This window comes from Lactuca saligna, chromosome 8, assembly GCF_052625555.1.
Source record: "Lactuca saligna cultivar CGN05327 chromosome 8, ASM5262555v1, whole genome shotgun sequence".
Classification (NCBI taxonomy): Eukaryota; Viridiplantae; Streptophyta; class Magnoliopsida; order Asterales; family Asteraceae; genus Lactuca; species Lactuca saligna.
Genome location: NC_136424.1, coordinates 269158818 through 269172935, shown reverse-complemented (window position 1 = coordinate 269172935; position 14118 = coordinate 269158818). Strand labels below are relative to the sequence as shown.

The 14118-nt window shown below is 32.3% G+C and overlaps 2 protein-coding genes across 2 annotated transcripts; one reads left to right on the top strand and one right to left on the bottom strand.

The window, feature by feature from the left end:
- Nucleotides 1-6363: 6363 nt before the first annotated feature.
- Nucleotides 6364-8146, top strand: LOC145009209 (Acyl-CoA N-acyltransferases (NAT) superfamily protein). The gene is made up of 2 exons (XM_078967887.1): nucleotides 6364-7108; nucleotides 7593-8146. The coding sequence occupies exons 1-2, from the start codon at nucleotides 6441-6443 to the stop codon at nucleotides 7876-7878; spliced, it is 954 nt and encodes a 317-aa protein (XP_078824013.1). The 5' UTR covers nucleotides 6364-6440; the 3' UTR covers nucleotides 7879-8146.
- A 198-nt stretch (nucleotides 8147-8344) lies between these two features.
- On the bottom strand, nucleotides 8345-12934 carry LOC145009208 (Protein kinase superfamily protein). The gene is made up of 8 exons (XM_078967886.1): nucleotides 12760-12934; nucleotides 12598-12682; nucleotides 12322-12518; nucleotides 10095-10293; nucleotides 9841-10004; nucleotides 9287-9391; nucleotides 9029-9151; nucleotides 8345-8726 (listed from the first exon to the last, which is right to left on the bottom strand). The coding sequence occupies exons 2-8, from the start codon at nucleotides 12665-12667 to the stop codon at nucleotides 8490-8492; spliced, it is 1095 nt and encodes a 364-aa protein (XP_078824012.1). The 5' UTR covers nucleotides 12668-12682; nucleotides 12760-12934; the 3' UTR covers nucleotides 8345-8489.
- Nucleotides 12935-14118: the final 1184 nt, after the last annotated feature.

Sequence of the window (14118 nt, the reverse complement as noted above, 5' to 3'; positions counted from 1 at the left end):
TTTGGATTTCAGATTGGTTTTGGTTTATGAAATAAGAACCGAATAGTCCAAAAAAACCGAATAAATATTTATTATTTATTTATTTATAATATATATCTGTAATTATTTATTAATTTTGTAATTTATTTTTTCAAATAGGTTCAAAACGTTTCAACCGATAAAAAAAAAAACATTAATATGCATTTTCTCTTAAAAGTTTTCTATCTATAAAATATATAATTATAATATATCTTCTTAGTAGTTGTTTATAAATTTCAAATCACAACTAAATAATTTGTTTTCATTTCTTGTGTAAAGTTGGATAATATTATAATTATATGTTGTTTTACAATGTTTTGGTTTTTGAAAACCAAATTATAAAAACCGATCCAACCGAATTGTAATCGGACCAGATCGGATCGGATTTGAATTTAGTTTAGACTATTCAGATACATTTTTTGAAAACCAAAATGAATTTGAATTCACTTGATTGAATCAGATCAAACCGATCCATCCAAACGAACACCCCTAGATAATATGATGACACGTTGATGGTAAGTAATAGACTAATGGTGGTGGTTCTTCTTCCTCCATTTCTCTATTGCAAGAACGATTTGGACAGCTAGCCAAGATAAAGGAGAAGAGATAAGAAATGAAAATGATGAATCTAGACAACGTAATATGAGCGACCAAACGGGAACAACGAAAACGTTTGGGGCGGAGGACGTCATGTTCGATATCATAACCATAGTGAAGAAAGTAAACACAACCATCATAAATATAATTTAAAAGCTTACATCGTTGCAAAAATACATGTTTCCAAATAAATTACATATGATGTCAAAAATAGTTCAAAAGAAATCTACGCCTTAGCGTCTTGCCTTCAAAAGTCTTGTGGTTACCTGTATTACTAATTTCCTGAGAATACAAGTTGTTTTTGAAAGAGTATCAGCATTAAAGCTGGTGAGTTCATAAGCAATTTATGAATGACAAATGCATGTTGTTCCTTGAAGTTTGTTATAAGTTTGTTTCCAGAAATCCAATATTTTCTAAAAAGTTTAGTGTAGTCTTAATTGAACCAAGACTTAGTATATGTAAGTAAATCATCATACTTATATGTGGTTTTAAATTTAAATAAAACTCTTTTTCGTGAAATCATTAAATTCCCGTGAACGGTGTGCTTGTTAATTTTCCCATGCGAGTTGTTATAATCGTACTATGACTCGAGGACCTCGTACTCGACGTTCTTCACGCGTCAGAACGTTATGACACTTTTCACCCCAGACCTGCCGGTCTAGCTGTTGCAAGCAGCTCAGGTGCGGGTTGTCAAACCCAATATAGATCTAAATACAACTATCACGCTCTCCCTACAAGAGATTCTGGATATAACCAGGACTTTTCTGTAGTACTAAAGAGTACTCCGAAGATGAATGCCCCACAAATTTATTCATTAACATGTTCACATAGTTTGTAATAAAATACTCGTTTTGTAAATCGATAGTATTATCATTTGAGGTGTCCAAACTATACCTATTATAGTTTTATCAAAATGTTTTATGTTGTAAATGAAACCTTGTTAAGCATGACCTTGTATTTCAATAGAATGACATTGAAAATTCTAAATATAAAATCTTACACACCTTGCTCAACATGTTACAAGGTGTGAATAACACTTATCTTGTTTTAATAAGTTAATTCTTAAATGTCATTGTTTTAGATTATTTATAGAAAAATCATCGTAAGTCGAAAACTAAATTCGTAAACTTAGAGAGTTTGGTAAAAGAGTCTACTATGTTCACAAATTTTCTTATAATTTTTGGTGGTCTCAAACCATTGTGAAAATGTTCATTTTCACAACTTGGTCCGATTTTGTTGCGGCAGAGATAGGCAGTTTTGTAAAAAATCACCAAAAATTGTAGAAAAATCGTATGAAGACGTGCAAGTAGTCATTTTAAAGGTATAAACATGAACTATTTGCATATTGAGTAGTTTTGAAAAATATTAAGTTTAGGTTGGGTAAAACAGTTCGTGAACAGGTCACAACTTTTCTGTTGTAAGCTGTCAAGCTAAGTTTCAAATACATTTTGGTGTTTTAACTTGTATTCCCCCCCCCCTACCCCACCCTAAAAACTAAAGAAAACTAGAAAATGTAGGGGTATGAACTCACCTTTAGTGATTCTTGGAAGAGTGGAAGGTTAAGGCGAGGAGTATCAAGTCAATATCACTTGATGTTCACGTAAAAGCTTGGATGATCCTAAGAACGATTCTTTGGCGTTAGAATGTGTGTAGAAGAATCAAGGATGTTATGAAAACATAGAATAACACTTGATTTTAGAGGAAATACTTACCAAAAAGTGAAGTAATAGCTCAAGAACACTTCTAAAAGTGGCTGGAAATTAAGAGAATATAAGCACCTTTGGGTGGTAAGACTTGTGTAAGAGTGTGAGAATGATCAAGTAAATCAAGTAGGGATTTCTTTATATAGGGGAGTTGCTGGAGCAAGTTGGGAGTTTGAAGTGATGTGTGCATTGGTTTGTGTGATGTGGATAAGGTGGCAAGTGAGAGGGTGACACATGGAAGGCAAGTGGGCACACTTGACCCACTTGTGGGGTAATTATCCTCTTAATATAAAATAATGATTTTAAATTAATAACTCCTTGGGAAATAAATAAAATAATAGTTATGGGGATTAGAAATGATAAAAATATGAATTTGGTGAAAAAAATCCTGTCAAAAACGGGCTTAGGAGGCGAAAGTAGTCAAAAACCGGATGTTAGGGACCGAACATGCGAGGTTCGACTCCTAGGAGCTAAGAACCGAGAGTAGGGAAAAGAAACCGAGAGAAGAGAAGAAGAAACCGAGAGGGAACCGAAGATCGGAAGGGGGATGCGAGGGTCTCGGATGGGGGGTGAGGTTCGGTCCTCGCTGCCTGTTTCGGTCTTCACTGCAGATTTCGGCTTTCGCTACAGGTCTCGGTCTTCGTTGCAGGCTTCTGACAGGGTTTCGGTTCTGACAAGGTTTCGGCTCCTAAGAGGAGTTTCGACTCTAAATGGCTATTTTTCAATATAACTCCCCATTTTGCGTGATTTTTGGCCACGTTAACGGTCGAGATGACCCGGATGACTATAAAAAGTTGAGAGAGATTTTGAAAGAGATTTGGGAGAGATTGGGAGAGATTTGAGAGAGGTTCATTTTTAGCCATTTTTATCGAATAATCTTGCAAAGCAAGGTCCGTGGACCCTGTTATACTTCGTTTATGATTATTTTAAGTCCCCGAAAGGGTCCTTAGTCATGTTTTGATGCGTTTAACTTCCTTGTTAGGGTTTCACATTGATAAACACATAGATTTACCGAGACACTTGAATTCTTGACATACAAATGTACGTTTTTCATATGTTTTTGTGTTAAAATACCCCTATAGTATTTTTACATTTGATTCTCGAGGTTTTTGGTAAGTTGAAGACTTGTTGCTCATCATGATCCCTCCTCGACATACATTGGTCATACCTTGGCTAAATATAGTTGATCAGGCTATATTCGCCCAAGACCTGACTACATACCCCGAAACTAGATCATGGTGTCCAACTTATCTCAAAACTTTTATGTTTTTGATGATACTGAACTAGTGAGTGCGATTGTACGAATACTTTTTATAAAAATACAAATTTTTATTTTTAAAAGTATTTTTGAACTCTGTTCTCTTCTGTCATCTTTTTGTGTCTTTTTCAACTATGTTATCCTCCTTTTGTATCCCAACTCCCATTTTAACTGTAAATAAACATTTCAAAGCATATTAAGTATCACATATCTAAAAATATAACATTTTAATGAATTTGGGTTTAGGAATATACCAGAGGGATAATAATGGTACTGTATTGGCAAAGCCAAATTAGATTAGGAAGCGATGTACATCAGAGATGGAGAGGTTTCTTGATCAAGGAGAAAGAAGTGGCAAGTGGGAAAAACATGGCAGGAAGAAATGAATATAGCTATTAAACGTGTGATAGAGAGAAGAAGAAAGAGGTGCGTAGGTATAGTAGCAATATTTAACAAGCGTCCCAAGCCTAACCTATCTACTTATATTGACATGTGTTTAGATTAGGATATTTAGATGAATACCGATAGGGATGTCAAAAAGTCCCGTGTGACCTTGAATCCGTGGGGCCCCGATCCCGAATGGAGAATATTTGTTTAAAAAATCGGGGATGGGTGCGGGGGCAATGTAAACCCCCGTTTTAGTTTCGGGGGCGGGGGTGGGGTGGGTAGTCCCGTCCCGAACCCCCAATGGGGACTCCGTTAATATATTATTTATATTAATATATATTAATTATAAAAATATAATAAATAATAAAAATGATTTTGAACTTCCAAAATTCAATTAAATATCATGTTTTTAAGTTTATAGTATAACGTTTTTAAGATGTTATAATATTTTTATTTTAAATATATAAACTAATGCTACAAAAAACTACTTTTTATCAAAAATGGTTTCTTTTAGCTCAAAAAATAACTTTTTTTAGCCTAAACAACACCTTCGTTCGCTCAAAAAAAAGTCAACCCAAACGGGGGCGGGGGCAGGGGTAATCCTAGGATTCGGGGGCGGAAGAACAGGAAAATTTTGGGGTTGTGGGCGGGGGATGCAATCTCCGTCCTGTTTGTCTCCGTTGACATCTCTAAATACCGAAGACGAAAGATAAGAAGAAATTTATTTTCATGTAAGAGTAATTAGACACTTAAATTATTGTACCTTGATATTTTTTTATGTGCCTGTGTGTTTAGACATTTAAATCTTTTAAAATTTGATAGATTTGACTATTTGGTGCCATATTTGTAAAGTGTTTTCTTAAAATGATTATTGTTTTACAAAACATTTTGAAATTTTTATTTAAATTATTTTAGATGAAAGGTATTGTAGTTATGACCACATTAGTTTACATAAAATGGGGTGGAAGGCTAATGACTTTTATCCACACATTTATGGCATAAGTGTCATTAGACTTACATTGCCAACCAATTAAATCAATTATTCCATGTTTCATTACTTTCATATCAGAATCTATTAGATCGTATAAAATCACCAAAAAATCAACCAATAATTTAAAGCCATTATATATTATAGGAAATATTCATACATACTATAGGCTACTATGATTGTTTTAGATCTGATAGTTTACCTAAGCTATTTACCTGATCAGTTCGTTTAACCACCACATATGTTGTTCGGGTTCGGTTATGGTGTATGTTGATAATTTTTTAGGTCGTACCTTTGTTTTGAATATGAGTTAGCTCTAATCCTTGTACAACTTTTGCATACGACATATTGCCTTTGGGTCTATAATCTCATGTTCTTTGATTAATATTTGAGTGCCTATTTTTTTAGAACTACGATACATACAACTCTTTAATCAACTCTAAATTAAACCATAGTCTTGGAATGAACTTTTTTCTTTAGAGTTTCATCGAGTTAATCTTAAATTTTATAGATTAAGATCTCTCTCTCTCTCTCTCTCTCTATATATATATATATATATATATATATATATATATATATATATATATATATATATATATATGTTACCCTTACTAATCTAGTTTTTTTAGTGACAAACAATATATTAGCAAAGAAACAAACAACAAACTCAAGCAAGAAGTTCGACCAATTACAAAAATTAATCCGAGATAGGGGTGGAGTTCCAAGAATATCAAGCAATAGAATTGCATTTAGCCTTACGTTTAATCCAATTGAAAGTATCCATACTAATATCATTTGCAATCAACATAATCGCCCGTCTTACATTTCTGAAAAGAATAACATTTCACGCCTTCCATATCATCCATAGCACGGTGTAAGTTAAAGATAAACGTCACTTCTTCATATATTTACTCACACTCGCAGACTCAAGGATCTTCATCAGATAATAGCAATTATTTGATAAGTTCGAAAAAGTTTCAACAAATTATCAAGTATCATCCATCATGAATATCGAAGACGAAGAACCAAAGAAGGTAATGTCAGGGGAAGGAAATAAATCTCGATGGTTGAGGTGGGTCACTCCGAGAAAGAGGTTTGATTGCTTAACGTGTCTGTCGTACGTCTCTTCAACTCCCATCGTCATGTTTTATACGAATCAAAACACTTTTAAAATAAATATAGCTCTAATTTGTGTTGTTTCCAAATAAATGCTGTATTTTTTAGGGTAATTTCCATTTTATACTATTTATTTTCTTTTAATTAGAAATTACTTTAATTCTTATTTCAACTAGATATTATAATAATTCATCTTATGAAGATGGTATACAAATATCTTGTATATTTATAGAAAAATTTGTTCCATTTTCCAAAGTCAAGATCTCAACACGAACACAAGGCTAAGTGGCTAGCGATATAAATATTTATTTATCCACAAATAAACAAGGAAAACAAAAGAAAACCAATCTCCGCAGCCTTCTCTCTTGCGTTCATGGCCGCAACACCATTCTCTCTTTCTTCCTCCATTGACCACCACCACCACCACAGCCTCCGAGCCCATCGCACTCTCCGCCACCAGCCACCGCATTCCAAAACCCATATCATAAACCCCATCTTCACACACCCTTTCCCCAAGATCTTCCCCAAATCCACACATCTCATTCTCACTTGCTCCTCTCACTCATCATCATCTCCAACTCTCCAAGAAAACCCACTTCCGACCGGAAAGTTCCTCTCAAACGATGATCTCGAAAAGCTAAAATTCCTCGAAAATTTCAAAATTTTCCACAAATTGCCATCTGGGTCGATGCTGTTAATCCGTGTGATGCAAGAACAAGAAATGGACATGACTGTTGAGTTACTTGCCGAATCCTTTGCAGAATCCATGGTGTTACCTAAGGCTTATGTCAAATTATTGGGTTTTTTAGTGAAACAGTATTTGGTTGAGAGGAGAGCTTTGATGCCTCATGCTGTGACTTTGATTGCGTTTCATCGAAGAGATACCGATGAAGAAAAGGGCGAAATCGAAGATATTCAATTAGCAGGGACTGTTGAAGTAAGTTTTGATAAATTGGGGGCTAATCTTTCACCTCCATCTCCCACCCCTCCAAAGAATGCACCATATATCTGTAACATGACAGTCAAAAAATCCTTAAGAAGGTAACATTTCATCTTCCTTTTCGTATCTTGATGCCGAATTCTTATAAATTTTGAAGCTTTACTTTCTCATTTAACTTTTAAGCATGAATGAAGCAACAATTTAACTTCAAGATTGATCGGAATCTTTATGTATGTTGAAGAGAATGCATAACAATCAGAAGGTTAAAAGAGTTGGTTATGATGCCCTAGGATCAGTATTGACTTTTTCGGTCAAACTATTTACTTTTCAAGATCAAATCTGATGCAAACCATCAATCTTGATATAAATTTGTAACCATTTTTCGTCATTAGTAACTCAAGAAGCATAAATAAATCGAAAATTGTGTAAAAATGTTAGTAATTTTGGATTTCAAAAGTAGCAAGTTTGACTTTCAAGAATCGCAAACGCACATAGCGACATATACATTCAAGATTTTGTAAATTTGTACGAATTTAACCAACAAGAACACGAATTCTTAATCGATTTGTGTATGATTACTTTCAGACAGGGCATTGGTTGGCATCTTTTGAAGGCAAGTGAAGAACTCATTTCTCAAATGAGTTTAGTGAGAGAGGTTTACTTACACTGTAGAATGATCGATTCAGCTCCATTTCACATGTATTCAAAAGCAGGATACACAATCTTCAAAACTGATAGCATTTTGATCCTTTTAACATTACAAAGACGTAAGCATTTAATGTGTAAACAACTTCCTCCACCCTCCAACATCGTTTCAGAGACAAATGTGTCATATGATGATGACAAAAATCTTGCGCAAATGGATGCTTAGAAATCTTGGTTTCATATGGTTGAAGTTTGGTTCTTTGGTCAAGATTTTGGTTTAAAGCAACGAATCGGGTTGACTTTTTATTACAAGTCAACTCGGTCAACCTAAGAGATGCATTTCAAAGATTTCCAATCGGGTCATAGTCGTGAGGTATGATATGTCTAAAGCTCTACAATTAGTGTATAATAGGAAAACTCAAAACGTGTACTTTTTTGTTGTATAGTTTCACAAAAGAAAATATTGTTGTAATGAATAGTAACATATGAAAGTACATGATACAACAACAAACCCAAAATCCCATATGGATTTGGTTAGGGGAGATAAGATGTATGCAACCATATGGAACTAGAACCTCAAAAAAACCAAATAAAGCAGAATACAGAAACTAGCAATCAAGTAGAATACAAATGATGTGTACTTGAAATGAGAGACATGATATCGATAAACTTTTGTTTTTGGGAGCAAAATATAAACTATTCTCATTCTCTATTAGGGTTTGTGGGATCCTCATGTTTCTTTGAAAAACACCAAAAACTTCAATGGCATTATGCTATACTTGTTTATAAGAAGGAAAAATAATTACTTTTAGAAATAAAGTTGAATCTAACGAATCTTTATAACATTCTAAATGCATGCATAGCCATGCCCAAGCCTTTGGAGTTTGTGTATATGATAATTTGGAGTTCTTTCACGCATGCTTCCATTGATGGCCTTTCATAACTATCAACACGTACACATCTTGATGCTAAATTTGCGTACATGGCTACCGACTCGATTGTGTATGAGCTTCTACTCATTTCTGGATCTATCACCTTTCTCAATCTCTTTTTGTCATTCAATATATGCCTAACCTGCATATTTCCATAAATACCCTTATTGATATCTTGATTCTCCACCTCTTATAAGGTCTTGTAAAAAGAAAAAAACTAAACTACAAAAATGGTCCATGTGCTTTCTGATTTTTACCATGGTTGGTCCTAAATTGTAACATTTTTCAAATTTAGTCCTTATTTAAAGGTTTTGGATTGGTTTTGGTTTTTATTTCAGGACTCTAGGGACCAAAACTGATATGAAACCTTGATATAAGGACCAAAATTGAGAAAAGTTTCGATTTTGGCCTATACATTTTTGTAAATCACACAAAAAAATATACCTGGAGTACAAGATTTTGATCATTGGGTCCTTGGTTGAGGTCAACAGCTCTACGCCCAGTCAAAAGTTCAAGCAAAACGACTCCAAATGCATAAACATCACTTTGTAAAGTGAGTTTTCCCGTCTGTAAGTTGAAATGCAACCGTTTTGATATATATATATATATATATATATATATATATATATAGAAATGTGGTTATTTTACCGATTTAGACAACTTTGAATAGAAAAAAGAAGAACTTGAATATCATAATCTTACCGATGTATACTCGGGGTCAAAATAGCCAAATGTACCAAGAACTCTCGCTGTTACATGAGTTTCTTGACCCTCGGGCATTAGTTTAGCCAGACCGAAATCTGATATCTGTTAAAAGCATAAAATTACTAAATTTGGAAATTGAAGAAGTTGTAGAAAAAGTCAAAGGTTCGAGTATTAGATATCAACAAACAAAATTTGAATTTTAATTCTAATGTGGATTGATCTATGGACAGTCCACGAAATCTGATATATATTAAAACCATAAAGTTACTAAATTTGGAAATCGAAGAAGTTGTAGAAAAGGTCAAATGTTCAAGTATTAAATATCAATAAACACAATGTAAGAGTTTTAAATCCAATATGGATCTGTCTGTGGACACTAGGCCTGTATACTAGCCAACAGATGCTTTCTGTACCTGATTTATCTCTCACATGATGCTTTAGGACAGGAAATGACATAACATGTGGGACAGTAGTTGCAAGAATAACTTTTTTTTTTTTTTTTCTTTTTTTTTTTCGCGTAGAAATGTTAAAGAAACTAAAGGGGATTATACCTTTGCTTCATAATCATCACCAAGAAGAATGTTGGTTGATTTGAAATCTCTATGTACAACAGGAATTCCAACAGCAGAACTTGAATGCAAATAAGCTAGTCCTTTTGCTGCCCCAATTGCCACTTTAAGTCTCACAGCCCAATCCATCTTCTTTTCCCCAATTCCTGTATTTATCATTTATCAATCCAAAATTAAATATAGTATTTAGATATTGCTCCTACAAACGGATAAAAAGAGAAAAAAAAAACACAAACCATTTAAGTGATCTTGTAAGTTTCCTTTGTGCATGTATTCATAAACAAGAAACCTGTGTTTCCCATCTGCACAATATCCTATCAAAGATACAAGATTTGGGTGATCTAATCTGCTTAAAATATCAACTTCAACCCGAAATTCACGTTCCCCTTCTGCTGCTTTAAATGGTGGTAACTCCATTTTCTTGATCGCAACCACCTTCCAATAAAAATTCAAGATTTTTAATTTTCATTCAAAATCTGTTTTTTGTTTTTTCCTGATTTCATCTATAAACCCATCTTTATTAAGATAATATGTGTGAATTTGTCTAGTTATATGAGAAACTATACACAAGAACAATACGCAACATATGTGATCATTGTTTTTGGGTTTACTTTGGGAGCTTGAAAGTTTTTTTTGGAGCTTAATTAACTGTACACATCATTTATAAAGATATTAAAGTTAGTCTTTACATTGTTTACAATGTTTTTTTTATGTGAAAAAAAAAAAAAAATGAAAACAACTTAAACGTCAACATGGTTATTGTTTTTAGGTTTAATTAGGGTGCTAAAAGTTATTTTTGGAAAAGCATTTATCAATTTGACCATTATTTAGACAAAAAGTCAAATTGATGATCAATTTTGCAACCGGTCAATTACGAGATTACAAATAATTTCAAAACAGTTTCCCATCACAAAAATTTCTATAAAATATTTATAAAGTTTAAAGTGTATTTCACATTTCAAAATTGTTCTTAAAAGTTGTGAACTTGTTCTTACAATTTTGAAATAGTGATTTTTTTTTCAATTATTATTTTAAGGTTTTCTTGTTTGGGAGACATATGTTTTGCAGTACTGAAAAATTTAGTGATACAGTCGTGAATCCTATTATTATTATTTTGGCTGTTGATGTGATAAGCCCCAACTTGACTGGGTTATAGCCGAGGGGTATTTTAGTATTTTTGATATTAGTAAAGGATTTTATGTTAGTTGTAGTCCCATGTTAATGTGGACACTTTTTATGGTCAGGTGTGTTGTAATTCTTTTGTCTTATTTTAGTCCTAGTATATATGTCTAGTTAGAAGGTAGATAAGATAGCTAAGAATTAATTTGTAAGAGAACATTATTCTTTTTTTTGGAGACTCTCATCTCTAGAATTGTGAGAAAACTATCTTTATAAATATTATCAAGTATTTCGGTTGGTGTGAGTGTTAAAATGCCTATGGTATATGATAGATTCAACAAGGGTATATCGGGATTTAAATTTGCAATAATGCAAATCAACAGTATTCATAGGATAAACATGGACATTTTTAAATTATAAAGTTTTTCTTTTTCTTTCTTCAAAAACAATTCTAAAAAGTATTATTTTTCTTAGATCTTTTTAGCGTTTTTTCACATTTTTTGTGATTGAGATAATTTATTTTTGGTGGAATTGAAAAACTGTTGAATTGCGAAATTGATTATGTTTGCCGTTTTGATTTTAAAGGTGGTCCAAATGTTAAATTAGATCATTTTTTATTATCTCTAATTTTCATAAGGTCTAATGTCATAAAACCTTTAAATTTGGTAAAAATGTTTGGCCTTTTAGTATTTCTGATTCATTAAAGCTAGATTTGCAACTTTTTATTTTTTATTTTTTTATTTTACATTTTTTTGCTAGTTACCCGATAAAACCGAGCATTTCTATCAAACTTACAATTTTAATAAACCACAAAAAAGATAAAACCGGAATTTATATCAAATTTAAAAGCTTTAATGAACCAAAAATAGTGAAATATGTAAAAAGGTAAAATTTAAATAAAAGTTAGCAAACTTCCGATTTCAATGATCCAGAAATACGTTAAAAATGTAAAATCGAACATTCCTGCTAAACTTAAGGGCTTTTTTGAAATTAGGTCTGGTTATAAATATTAAAGTTAGTTTCCTATTATATAAATCTTTTTGTTATGTGAAAAAACAGATAAAATTAAATAATGTATACAACATGCACCACTAAACTATTAATTGTAATTGTTTTTGAGTCAGTTTGGGGCGATTAAAAGTTTATTTTTGAAACATTAATTCATACTACACTTCAATATCATACTTTTGGTTTTGCACTATTTAAAAGTATTTGAAAAAACAATGAAAAGAATGTATAAAACACGAATAACTTGGTATCATCTGCAAAAGATCATAGTTTCTATGTCTATTTGGGATTTTAAAAAGATTAAAAAAATAATTAAACTCAATATAACTTTCTTACCTCACCAGACTGCAACTTTCCCTTGTAGACTTTTCCAAATCCTCCTTTCCCCACTAAATGTTCTTCACTAAAAGAACAAGTCGCATCTTCCATTTCCTTCAATGTAAAAACCGAAGATCCATGGTGCTTTTTCTGAGGTGGGTTTTGAATCTTTTGTTCATTTTCAAGTTTCCAATACTCCACAGGTCTATAAACCCCTGAAAATTCATCATCCACCATTAAAACTTCAAGAAATCTTGTCTGTTAATTAACATGCAGAAACTGAACAACACTTACATGGATCAAGATGATCATCTGACTTGCTTCTTCTTCTCTTATTCCAAGCCGAAACCAACCCAAATGGCATGATGATGTTTAATCACTGAAAGACATCTAATCCATGTTAGTTTTTCTATAAAAACCCAGAATTTTACATGGAAAATCGAAATGAAAACATACGTAATCGGAGTAGAAAGATGAGCTAGAGAAACGATAAAGATAATCTAGGGTAGATTATGAAGATGTGGGAGTACGTATAAAGCAAGTGTAGGTTAGATATCATATAACAACAACCATATTTCGGATTTTTCACTTGCAGTAGAAGAAAAAGCAATGAACAGGAAATGGAATATATTTATGCTTATGGAGTAATGAATTTCTTACCTAAGGAAGGGTCTTTGAAAACGAAAGAAGAACTGAAATTTCCCTCCAACTATGTACAACTTTCATTGCATGAGGTACTAGTTCGTTGTGACATTATTGGACAAGGATGAAGAAATCATTTGCTGTTGTTTTGAATTTCATGGTAGGGATGGAGAGTGGTTGTGGTTGTCATGTCTTTTTCGGATTTTTCTTTAATCATTTTCGTTAATAACATTTAATTTTTGATTAATTTTCTTTCTTGGAATGGAATATGTTTATGAACTATGATTATTTGGGTTGATTTCTTGACATATCGTATACATGTGTGATGCATATGTTTAAGAGGTTTGGGAGTATATATATGTTTAGCCGACAAAATTAATTGTTATGATCTTATAAAGATATACATAATTTATTCCAATCTAGATTCGAAATTTGAAATTTCAAACTCAATAATAGAAAAAAATATGGAGGGTTTTTTTAAACGAAGGAAACGTTTTTTGTTTTTTTATGTAGGAAATGACATTTATCACCCTTGGTTAGTTGGTTTGTAATGGGAATATATTTTGTTTGGAGCGAGACATAGGGGTGACATGGTAAATTAAACAACCAGTGACGATATCATTAGAAATAAGTCGGTTGCATTTATTGAATTAGAAATAAAAGTAAATTTTTTTAGAAACAGCAAAATATATATATATATATATATATATATATATATATATATATATATATATATATATATATATATATATATATATATATATATATATATATATATATATATATATATATAAACCCAATGCTTAGCAAGTGATTAGGCAAGGGCAAAGAAGTACAAAATAGTTTTTAGTTTATTACATGGGGGAAAGGGGGGAGGAATTCCAATCTATCCAATTATCGACTCGACCATTGCCCCTGCATTTGAGCCACAAATATGTCAACGCTTTGATGTTTTCAATGCCTCTACAAATTGTAGTAGATGCATCTCGAAACAATCTGTCATTCCTAATCCTCCAAAGATTCCATAGCAGACTGTAGCAAATACAAAGCAATTTAATGCGTTTTTTAGGACAACGACCCCATGAGGCTGTAAAATGAAGTAGTTCACCAACATTATTGAATTCTTCTTTGTTTAATCCACACCATTCAAAAATCTTGTTCATTATAAGTTTT